Below are 11,871 nucleotides of genomic sequence, written 5' to 3'. Positions count from 1 at the left end.
TCTCTTACCTCTGTACAGCAGGATACCACCCGCACCAAAGTCAGAAGCTTATACCCTCCCACTCCAGCCTCCATTCAGACAAGCAAACAACATGATGACAGTTCAAGAACACAATCCAGGCAGGCAAAAGCCCTTCAAGAGGGTACAGAGCAGGGTCTATGAAGGGTATTGGCCAGGGGAGTGTAGAGGGCCCAGAGGCACATTTGATCCCCAGGCCTAAGGTTTCTCATCCCTGATGTATATTCTCAGACACTAGTTATGGTCAACACCCTCGTTTTCTGAATGTTATAAAGGAACAGGAAAACATAGCTCAAATTCCAATATATATATCTATTTATTTGTTGCATGGTAAACATGAAAATGTCAGACTACCTTTACAATTATTTTTTTTTGCCAACAACAAGTGCAAAATATAGCAATCATTCAGTAGTTTGCAAATATTTATTTATGAACATTAACTACATTGACACAGTTAATTTAGTAAAAGAGAATAGAAAGGCTCATCCCAGCAGATTAAGAAGAAGGGGAGAAAAAAAGCTTCCTCTCTCAAATCTAAATTTTTTCTAACACCAGACTAAGAAAGGTTTTTTAAAGGAAACAAATATTAACATGTGCAAATACTCCTCTTCCGGTATTTTTCCTCCCAAGGAAGTTCTACTCAGCAGCTCATTAAACCAGTTTTTATGGGTATGCTTCAGAAGAAACTTAACTTCATATATCCAAATACTTTACAAACAGTTCTATCCAACTCTAATGGAAACTTTATTCTTTTACAAACTTTGAATTCTAAATGGATACATTGTTCTTTACAAACATTCAAATTTGTGGCCTTCATCTTTAACCTTTACTTAAATATATATGCTTCACTTACATATAAAATAGAAAATGCATTCATTTTGGGAAGATAGGGCCGTTTCCTCTAGCACACAGCTAGGGCGCAGCCGGCTTGTTCTTGGGCTCCAGTTAAAAGCATCATATAGCTTTGAATTTGCAGAGGGTGTTAAATCTTCTAGGCTTAACCAAAAGTTTATGGTAGTTATGTGCATTTGTCAAGTGCTCCTCCTTATATTTCTGCTGGGAAATTTATTTGGTCTTCTTTTCCACCATGCACTCTTGTTTCTCCAATTTCTCTCTGTAAGAATTGTACTGTGAGTCGGTACCAAACAGTTTATCCCACCACGTGAAGGTTGAAGCATAGTTGCCAATGAAGTTCATATGGTGGAAGTCATGGAATCGAGCCCCAGCATAGAAAGGCACCAAATGCAATGGATTCAGAGGAATGTCGTAGCCGCTAAGGAGAGAAAATAAGAGAGAGGAGAATTTACAATACAGATACAGAAGACACTGCTCGCATTTCCATTCAAGTGAAGCATTGCTAAAATCAGAAGCAAGTCCCACTGAGTTTAATGGGGCTTACTCTCTTGTAAGTGGGTATAGGACTACAACCATAGACATTTACCAGTTTCCATATTAACTTGGTTGTAAAACCCCTGAAGTTCCTGGACTATGCAACTGGACAGCATACTTCTGAAGCTGTAGAAGTAACATCCGCCATGTGGTATTTAAAATGTGTTTCTTACTTCTGTACTGATGATACATGCTTTATATATAGTCCCTGCAAGGAGGTCATGTAAATATCTTAGCACAAAGTGTCCACAACACTATACCAAGCAGAGGAATGAAATAGCTGAATAATGTGGGCTCTCTCTCTCTCTCTCTCTCTCACACACACACACACACAGTCTGGATTCATAGCTAGATTTTGCTGGGAAAGTATTCAATAAATCGGGGTGGCCAACCTATGGCTCTCCAAATGTTGTTGGACAACAACTCCCAGCAACCAAAAATTATGGTTAAATGTTCTCTCTAACCATAATTTGTTTCACTTGTTCAGACATCACAAGGAATTCTAGTTAGCTTAACATTAAAAAGCTTTCTATCTGCAATAAATAAATAAATAAAATAAAATATTTCATTTATAGCCTTCCCATCTGGCCGTGTTGCCCCAGCCACTCTGTATCTATCTTTGACATGTGAAAATAGAGGGGAATAGGGAGCATGTGAGCCTAAGGCTCATTTAGGTAGCATAGTTTCCAGTTGTATCTTATCATTTCTAGTTACATCTTAATCATACTTAATAGAGCAGCTTTTATGTGGAACTTAAGGTGACCCTACTTGCTCAAAGAGTATCAAATTAGTTTGTAAGCTTGTCATCTAAAGAATCACGTGCAGTAGAATCCTCTGAATGTTTATGCAAGCTCTACTAAAGTCACTGAAACTTACTCTAAGGTAGGTATGCACAGGATTTCAGTCTTAAATACATGCACTTTGCATAAGGACATTTAGAGGAAATCCTGAATAGTTAATAGATTTTTTTTTTTTTTTTAAGTCATTTGTCTAGATTTTACCTGGTGACTTTGGGTGGTATTCAACGAAGTGTGACTTAGAGTACACCTAGATGACTAATTTAGGTCTAATACCCCAAGTAACATGTTGTTGAATACAACCCTCTATATTTCTGATGAATATGACCAGACTGAACAGCGAAAGTAGATTACCTGTGGACGTCAATGGTCTCCAGCAAGCGACAGATCACCCATGCCCACAGAAGAATCACGTGATTGCAAAACACCATTATTCCAATGAAAAACCCACCTCCAAGGATAAGGATTTCCAGAGGGTGTGCATATTCAGCTTGCATTCCAAACGGAGCCTATGAAAGGAGGAAGAGGGGAAAAAAGAATGCTCTTTTGTATGCCAAGACATAAATATACTTTACAGCTAACCTGAAATGTATACAGTGGGTTACAAACTTAATTTGTTTCGGAGGTCCGTTCTTAACCTGAAACCGTTCTTAACCTGAGGTACCACTTTAACTAATGGGGCCTCCTGCCGCTGCTGCACGATTTCTGTTGTCACCCTGAGGTATAGTTTTTAACCCGAGGTACTACTTCTGGGTTAGCGGAGTCTGTAACCTGAAGTGTTTGTAACCCGAGATACGACAGTACTTCCTGCATGGCCAGATTGTTCTAGCAGAATTCTCCCCCTCTCGCACTCAGATCCTGGTTTTAATGTTACATACAGGTAACAGAGGAATGAGTGAACTGCATTTAGCTCCACTCCAACTCTTTATGGCTACAAATTCTGGACTGCCCCTGAAACACTATAATTTCACTAAACCATGATTACTTAAGACGACAGAATAAGAACCCCCTGTAAAATATTCAGAATGGAAGCAAATCGTAGCTTATATGAAAACTTTACAGTGATGCTTTCCTCACCTTCAGATCCCCCTGAAGAGGTTTTCTGAGTCTTTAGTCTATGCTCCCTACTGAGTGTTATTTCAGTAATAGAAGCTAGCTATTCAAAAAAGCAATTGGAGGGTGGTTGTTAGGGAAACCACCCAATGTAGATTGAAACCTTACAGGTGGGCTTTAGCTCAGTAGTACAGCACAGTGATGCAGAAGGACTAAAGTTCAGTCACTGGTCTCTCTGTTTAATAGGACCTCAGTAAGTCAGGAGACTGGAGAATTGCTGCTGGTCAGACTTCACTACAAATATACTAGGTCAAAGTGGGTTATGTTCCTAACCTACATAATCATTATCAGAATAACAGACAGAGATCATTTGTAGGGGAAACCAGCTGAAGGGATTTTTGTATTTTATAGCCAGTCATTGGTGGGTAAGAAGTTAGACATATTCAGAGCACAGCATTTAAAATGGCAAACTATTTTGAGCGATCAGTTTCGAAGTCTGTCCAACTACAGCAATATTAAACTCTTGATGAAAACAGTTTGCTAAGCGTGCTGTTTTCTCTTCTCCCCTTTTAAAAAAAGAATAGCTAATGTATGCCTAGTGCTTTTATATGCTCACAGCATTACAGCATTAACTAGGTAACCTTCACCAAGAATTTAAAGCAATACATACCACAAACTCATGATGCACTTTGTGGATGTACTTATATATTCTCTTGTGATGCATCAGCCTATGCACAAAATAATGCCAGGCATCCTCAATCACAGAACATCCAAAACATTGAGAAAGTAGCACATACCTGGGGGGGGGGGCAGGGAAAGAGAAGCATTTGTTAAGACAAGAACCATAGATTAGGACTCCCTGTCTCCCAACCCAATTTTTGCTTTTGCAGTTCTATATCTGACTATAAAACCAGTTTTTCTTGTGTTGGAGAAAAATGTTATCCAATAGCTTGCAAGGCAGCAGCAGTCTACAAAGAATTGGCAAAAGTATATTTTACCATACACATAACCTTTGTACACAACCACTTTATTAGATAGGGAGGATAAGAGTGGCTTAAGAGATTACATCGTACACAAACACCGCTGTTGTGTATAATGCAATACACAAGGTTGTGTTGTGTGTCAAGCAACATTAATCTTAGAATAATTTAAATTGCTATAGCTGTGACCTACTTTGTATTGAGCATAAGATTGATAATTTATATTATTATTATGCTCAATATGAAACACAACACAGCCTTGTGTATTGCATCATACGCAACAGTGTATTGCTGACAACCAAAGTAGGTCACAACTATAGCAACTTTTAAAGACCTATAAAGAAGGCATGCAAGTAGAAACCAAGCTACCATGTACAATAGATATGGGGATAAAAATATAGCCTAAGTTGTAACATATGGGAAGATTCATAGTTACAGATGGGGGAAAGGTGTATACTGTATTCTGTTTGCTAATGAATGAAAAAATGCAAGTTGGAATTGTCAACTCTGGTGACATTGCTGGAAGCAAATCAGTTGTAATTTGTTGTTTTTCCCCCAAAAAGTTTTATAAGTTTTCCAAATTTATAACAAACATATCAACAAACATAAAAAGAAAAACACCAGAAAACAAGCAAGCAAACAAATATGCTAACTGTAGAAATTCCGCTTTTGTTATCATTGTTAGGTGACTTCCTCAAATCCCCCTGGCTGAGTTTCTATATAAATCATTGTAGCAGTTTTCTAAAACTAATTTCACATAAAATTTACTTAATCCATTAACATCTTTCTTTCTTGCAAATCATTTGTAATTTGTAATGATAAGAACGCTTTATAGGGAAAGCTCAGCTTGAAAATGACTGACTACTAGAAACTTATTATTATTTTTCTGTGCAGAACTTTTAGAAATCTTCCATATGCTGAAGTGCAGTGCTTGATCATAACAGGATTTGAGAAACACTGCATTTATTGAAGTACTTAACTGCACAGAGCTGTTTAAGTGAAATCCATCTACTTACCATCTTGGCATGCTTTCCCAGTCATAAGGAATATTAAAATATTCTGTGAAGTAATAGGTACCAAGTATCAGAGGAAACTGAATAAAAAAGTGATTGAACATAAGTGCCTTGAAACACTTCCATTGTCTTTCCCAGGTTTCTGGCTTATCCTGTAAACAAGAAATAAAAGTATTTTATAAATAGAAGTAGAATATTCCAAATTAATAGTACTTCATACTAAAATAGAAGAATACCTAAATTAACGGTAACGGAACATCAGCTTTGTCTTATTTGACACTGTTTCAACTGATATTGCCCCAAAATGCAGCAACACTGCTGCCTGCGATTATCAATGTTTCCATTAATATCAGATATACATTTCAATGTTGATTCCCTGTCAATTATCATCCTACTCCAGGTGTACTTGGGGTAAGGCGAGAGATAAATATTAAAGTAGTGTTAGAATGCTCAGATTTTTGTCTTTCAGCCCGGGAACAGTACTGCCATTTGGTCTGAATTTATTGTTAATGAATCAAGATTACAAATGCTATTTTCAAGTCAAAAGGAAACAGTTATGGTATGCATAGATCACAGCATCTATGGCATCAGAGCAGGGATGAGTAACCTGTGACCTTCCAAACATTGCTGAACTCCAGATTCTGTCAGCCCCAGCCGGCATAGCCCATGGTCAGGAATGAGCGAAGCTCATATATCTGGAGGGCCACAGGTTTGCCCACCCCTGAAACAGTTTGGAGCCTGTACTTCGTTTCAAGAAGGCTGCAGGAAATCAGCACAGTAAAGTAATCATGGTTTTATAACAGACTTCTGGGCTCCGGATCTCATTAGGAAGAAGGATAGTATGATCTATCTACCTTTTTAGTAGAAACTGGATTGAGAAGGCACCAGAATTCTATATGATACAAATTTCACTGACTTATTATTAAATACAGTGGTATCTCGGGTTACAGACGCTTCAGGTTACAGACTCAGCTAACCCAGAAATAGTACCTTGGAATAAGAACTTTGCTTCAGGATGAGAACAAAAATCGTGCTCCAGCAGCATGGCAGCAGCAGGAGGCCCTAGCTAAAGTGATGCTTCAGGTTAAGAACAGTTTCAGGTTAAGAACGGACCTCCAGAACGAATTAAGTTCTTAACCCGAGGTACCAGTGTATTGCAATACTCCAAGCTTTATGTTATTACATATATACCATTCAGGTATCAGGGTGTATGTCACTCGAGCAGATTTCACACACCGTTACTATTAAAAACAAGAGTGCCCAGGACTGATGCTGTATACAGGGGCCATGTTCTAGCTTAGTGATGGATAGCCTGAAGCTTTGCAGACTGCTCCAACTCCCATCAGCCCCTGCCAGCATTGCCAATGGTCAGAGATGACAGGACAATTTGGGGGACCACTGGTTCCCACCTGTGTTCTAGCCACTCTACAAGCTTCAGTGGGGGAAACTATCAACTGTACAATGTTATCTCCTTTCTTCATTTACTAGCTAAACAATGCAATCCTATGCATTGCTTAAGATAGAATCCTACACCAACTAACCTGTGAGTAAACCACAGTGACAATCACATCTGAGCAACTGTCACTGTGGCTTACTCACAGGTAAGTCTGTGTAGCGTTCCAGCTTAAATACATTTTTAACATTACCTCTTGTCCTTTGGGGTAGTGTGCAGGATAACAGTAAACATCTAGCAAATAATACTGTTATTTAAATAATACGTGGTTAAACTTGTTCAGATGTTCCACTTTCTACAATAACATATCAAAACATACACAAACACCCTATTTACTTGAAAGCCTGCAAGTTAGAGGCCAGACTGTCTAGGGCCTTTGCCTCATGCTTTTCAACAGTACCACCCAGAATTCAGGTTGGAAGTCAGCAATACGTACTCACAGATAGCTAAACTAAATATTTATATAAGAAATTAACCAAAATATGCATTATAATTATACAATCACATAAATAAGTGTAAATTGTTCCATGTTTGTTATAAAAGCAGAGTAAAGCATAAGATCGGGTTTTTTCTATCCTCTGAAAGAGGCTGCTCACAAAAATGTCACCAGTCGCAAGCTGGCAGAATATGGGAAGTGAACTCATGATCTGGGGGGCTCCAAAGTTATGCCACCTGTTGGAGCCATGTATGACACCAGAGCTGGAATTTTTCATACTAGACAACACTCCATCTTACCTGTTGTATTTTATACTTTTGCATGTAAGGTATAAACTGAAAGATAAATCCAGGCAAACATATTAAAAAGTAGGAAAGTTCATGCACGAGAAGTGATCCCCAGGTTGCAATCTGGTATTTGGTGTAGTTATTCAGCATATATGTCCAAGCATTTTTAAATGGCTGTTGTAGCGGATTCTCAGGCAAGAAAGAGTCTATATATTCTACAGCCAGGTAGGCAGAATTCAGTTTGCCAACACTGTCGTTAGTTGCCATCGTTCAGTTCTGGAACATCACACCCGTAGCTTCTCTGCAGGATTCTAGGAACAGTAAACAGACATCATGGTAAAGACACCATAACCAAAATGACATCGGCCAGCAACACAGTGTGCAGATGTTGACTTGCATAAAAATAGTAGGGGACAAGATCTATCCATTTCCATACTAGACAACAGATATCGCTGCATGCCCTTTGTCCTTGTCCGGTAGGAGAAGAGATTAATTCATACCTGCTTGCGCTGTATACATTGACAGAATCTCCTCTACCGCCTGACAAGAAGGAAATGTGCTGCTGCTTAATTAGGATGCCTTGGCCATAAATTGATCGATCATGCTAGTTATCTCTTACATAATAAAAAGTAAATTGAAAGCCCTGCTTGAAACTACTAGGATTTACCTCGAGAGAGCATCCAAGGTTTAACTACAAAAACAATTACAGTGGTACCTCATGTTACGTACCGTCCCCCTTACGAATGCTGCGGGTTACGCGCTCCACTAACCCGGAAGTAGATCTCCCTTGTGCGACCCTTGCCCCAGGACGCAAGCGGAAGTTGGGCTCCGGTTTTGTGGCAGCAGCAGGAGGTGCCATTAGGGAAAGTATGCCTCATGCTATGAGCGGTTTCGGGTTACAAATGGACCTCTGGAACGGATTAAGTACGTAACACAAGGTACCAGTGTATCATCTTTCCCTTCCTGATATGAACAAAGGACAGGTGCCAATGTTTACGTACCAATTTCAGTCCAAACCAATTCTTACCTATGTGGCATTGCTAATGCATCAGATTGAACAAAGTTTTTATAAGCATTCAATATGGGAGGTATAAGATCAAATTACATGCTTCTGGGTCATGTGGCCAGTATGACTAAGCCACTTCTGGTGAACCAGAGCAGTGCACGGAAATGCCGTTTACCTTCCTTCTGGAGCGGTACCTATTTATCTACTTGCACTTTGACATGCTTTCGAACTGTTATGTTGGCAGGAGCAGGGACTGAGCAACGGGAGCTCACCCCGTCATGGGGATTCAAACCACTGACCTTCTGATTGGCAAGTCCTAGGCTCTGTCCTAGGCAAGTCCACAGCAGCACCCGCATCCCTCAAGCATTCACATACATGCTTTCAAATGTATATGTGTAAGTTTGCTTAACCTGATGCAATAAAGTAACTCTTAATAAAGAGGAATTAAATGATGTGCTCTTCTAATTATTCAGTCAGGGCAAGAATTTAGGCTTGCCGGATAGAACAATCCTGACCCTCCAGAGTGGCCAATGGTCAAAGATGACAGGAGTTGTAGTCCAGCAACATTTAGAGAGCCAGAGGCTACCCATCCCCAATATGTGTGAAAATCAACTAACATTAAGAGTGCCACTACAAGAGAATCCCAATCCCACCTCGGCAATCAAACTGAGTGACTGCAGGCTAAGGTACCTGACCAGGGGAGTGAAATCCTTATCATGGCTACTCTGCCTTTCTGTACCTCAAGCCTTACTTTGTTATGCTCTTGATATTCAGGTAAATCTGTTTGGAGGAAGTTTATACCCCCCTCTTTGTCCAGCCAGGTACCAGACCAGACTGGCAAGTTACTAAAGTCTGAAATGATTGAGGTCTATTATTTATTTATTGCACACTTTTTTTTACATAAAAAGTAAACTCAAAGTGAACTGCAATGTATCAAATAACTTACCCAATCTATCTGCTATAATTATGTAAATTTCAACCTCCTAACAGTATCAGTAATCTATTCTTCTACCCAAATTACACGTTAAAGGGCGCAGGTGGTGTTGTGGTCTAAACCACTGAGCCTCTTGGGCTTGCCGATTGGAAGGTCGGCGGTTTGAATCCCCGCAACGGGGTGAGCTCCCATTGCTCTGTCCCAGCTTCTGCCAACATAGCAGTTCAAAAGCATACCAGTGCAAGTAAATAAATAGGTACTGTGTGACAACAAGGTAAACGGCATTTCTGTGAGCTCTGGTTTCTGTCACATTCTGTTCCATTGCATCAGAAGCAGTTTAGTTATGCTGGCCATATGACCCAGAAAAGCTGTCTGTGGACAAATGCCGATTCCCTCGGCCTGAAGCAAGATGAGTGCCACAACCCCATAGTCACCTTTGACTGGACTTAACGGTCCAGGGGCCCTTTACCTTTTTGTTATTACAAGTTAAATAAAAGAGATAAGACAGCTCTGCCTGCAAGTTTGCTTTCCAACAGCGCAACTCGATAGGGAAAAGTAATGGGGAGGCATGAAAAGCAAGCACTGGAGCAGTTATTCCTTTACTGGCAGACTGAGGGGGCCAGGCTGGTCTTCCTAGTTGCCCTGTGTACCCCTGCTAGTGACAGAGGCCAGAGCATGCCACCCACTGGTTCCTGTACAACACAAGACTATGACTGAAAGCAGATACACCCTAGCTCTGTGAAGCAAGACATAAGCATGCAAAACGATGAAACCTTATAGCACAATCTCAAGGATGTTTACTCAGCAGCACATTTATCTAATTAAACTGGGCTAATATTGTAGGATACAGTGGCTCGAGCGTCAGACTAGGCCAACTCCCTGCTCAGCCACAAAGTACATTTGATGTTCTTGGTCTAGTCATTGTATTTTACTTGTTATACCATAAATTTTCTATACTGCTTAATTATAGGTGGGAACCACTAAAGTGGTTTCCCACTATCCATCCTAACCCACCTATCCCAAAGTTTGGTTAGGAACAAGTTGCAGGAGGGGAATGCCTTCAGCTTCTTGGAAAAGAGCCGGTAAAAAATTCTTAAAACATGCTACCTCATCCATCTTAAAAAACTTACATAAAAACTAGACAGTCCATCAGTCAGGCCTGGCCAAGCTCATCAACCACAACAAACTAATAATATAAACTTTCAAGCCATGGTTTGCTTTCCTGTTCTACCAGGCAAGCAGCACTAGGCGAATCAAAACAGCGAAAATCGAAAACAGGCACCAGGAGAAAGAAATGCCTTCTCCTATAACTCACCTGGGCCAAATAACAACAACTAATAAAAAATAAAAATGCATCTCCCGAACCCTTAACTTCAGCTTTTGTCTCTGAGAGAGAAGTCGGTGAAGGGGGAGAGAAATAAAACGGAAAGTCACAAAATAACAGGACTGAGCGGCCAAGAAATGAATATTTTGGTGCCCATAAACAAAATGTAAAGGGGTTGCGTTTGTCGCCTTTTTCGGGTGGGGGTCTCCAAATGCAACCAATGAAAGGAGCACCCCCTAAAACAACCCGCCCCCCAAGGCGCCTCCGCACTCCATCCTCTTACCTGCGCCGAGGGATGCAGCAGCTCTGCCCACCGACGCTCCGCGACAAGGCCAGGCTCCCTCCGCGCCGGGTCCTCAAATACGCCTCCTCCATTGGCCGCGGAAGGAAAGCCCGCCCCGCTGCCGCGATTGGTGCCGCTCGAGAGGTCGGGACCGTCAGGCGTGCGCCGAGCAGGTCTCGGCGGGCCCCCATTGGGTGGAGGGATGGCGTGAGATTGGCCGGCCAATGGGACGAGGTGCCAGTTCACTGACGAAGAGGAGGGAGAGGAGCGAGATGGGTGGATGGAGGGGACGCGGGGCGGAAGGTAGCTATGCAAACTGCGCGGCGGCAGCACGTTCACCTGCTTCTCCTAATATCGAAGGATCGCAGCCTCTGCTCACGTGGTTTACTTCCAAGGAAAGCTGGGCATAAGACGGCAGCTTTCCGATGCAGCTTAGCTCCCCTGCCTCGCACTCCAAAATAAACCCAAAAGTAATGTTTGGTATTGTTTTCGGTTCATACAACCCCCCCTTCCTTTTGCTGGAGAAAAATTCAGATTATTTTTTTAATGGTACATGCGGAATCGCTTTCACGTTTCCCTTTTTTTAAACTGCCCATTTCATTGCTATAACCCAGCCTGGGACCTTATGGTACGGAGCAATTAGGTAAAAGGTAAAGATACTCCTGCCCGTACGGGCCAGTCTTGACAGACTCCAGGGTTGTGCGCCCATCTCACTCAAGAGGCTGGGGGCCAGCGCTGTCCGCAGACACTTCCGGGTCACGTGGCCAGCATGACAAGCTGCATCTGGCGAGCCAGAGCCGCACACGGAAACGCCGTTTACCTTCCCGCCAGTAAGCGGTCCCTATTTATCTACTTGCACCCGGGAGTGCTTTCGAACTGCTAGGTTGGCAGGCGCTGG

At 41.5% G+C, this 11,871-nt stretch overlaps 1 protein-coding gene across 1 annotated transcript; it reads right to left on the bottom strand.

Annotated features, from left to right (window-relative positions):
• Positions 1-310: 310 nt before the first annotated feature.
• On the bottom strand, positions 311-11,101 carry LOC114604246 (methylsterol monooxygenase 1-like). The gene is made up of 6 exons (XM_077934142.1): positions 10,974-11,101; positions 7,439-7,737; positions 5,254-5,402; positions 3,928-4,054; positions 2,559-2,713; positions 311-1,291 (listed from the first exon to the last, which is right to left on the bottom strand). The coding sequence occupies exons 2-6, from the start codon at positions 7,691-7,693 to the stop codon at positions 1,084-1,086; spliced, it is 894 nt and encodes a 297-aa protein (XP_077790268.1). The 5' UTR covers positions 7,694-7,737; positions 10,974-11,101; the 3' UTR covers positions 311-1,083.
• Between the last annotated feature and the right edge of the window lie 770 nt (positions 11,102-11,871).

This window comes from Podarcis muralis, chromosome 9 (assembly GCF_964188315.1).
Source record: "Podarcis muralis chromosome 9, rPodMur119.hap1.1, whole genome shotgun sequence".
In the NCBI taxonomy this organism is placed as follows: domain Eukaryota; kingdom Metazoa; phylum Chordata; class Lepidosauria; order Squamata; family Lacertidae; genus Podarcis; species Podarcis muralis.
Note: the sequence above shows the minus strand (reverse complement) of the source record. Positions and strands in the feature narration are given on the sequence as shown.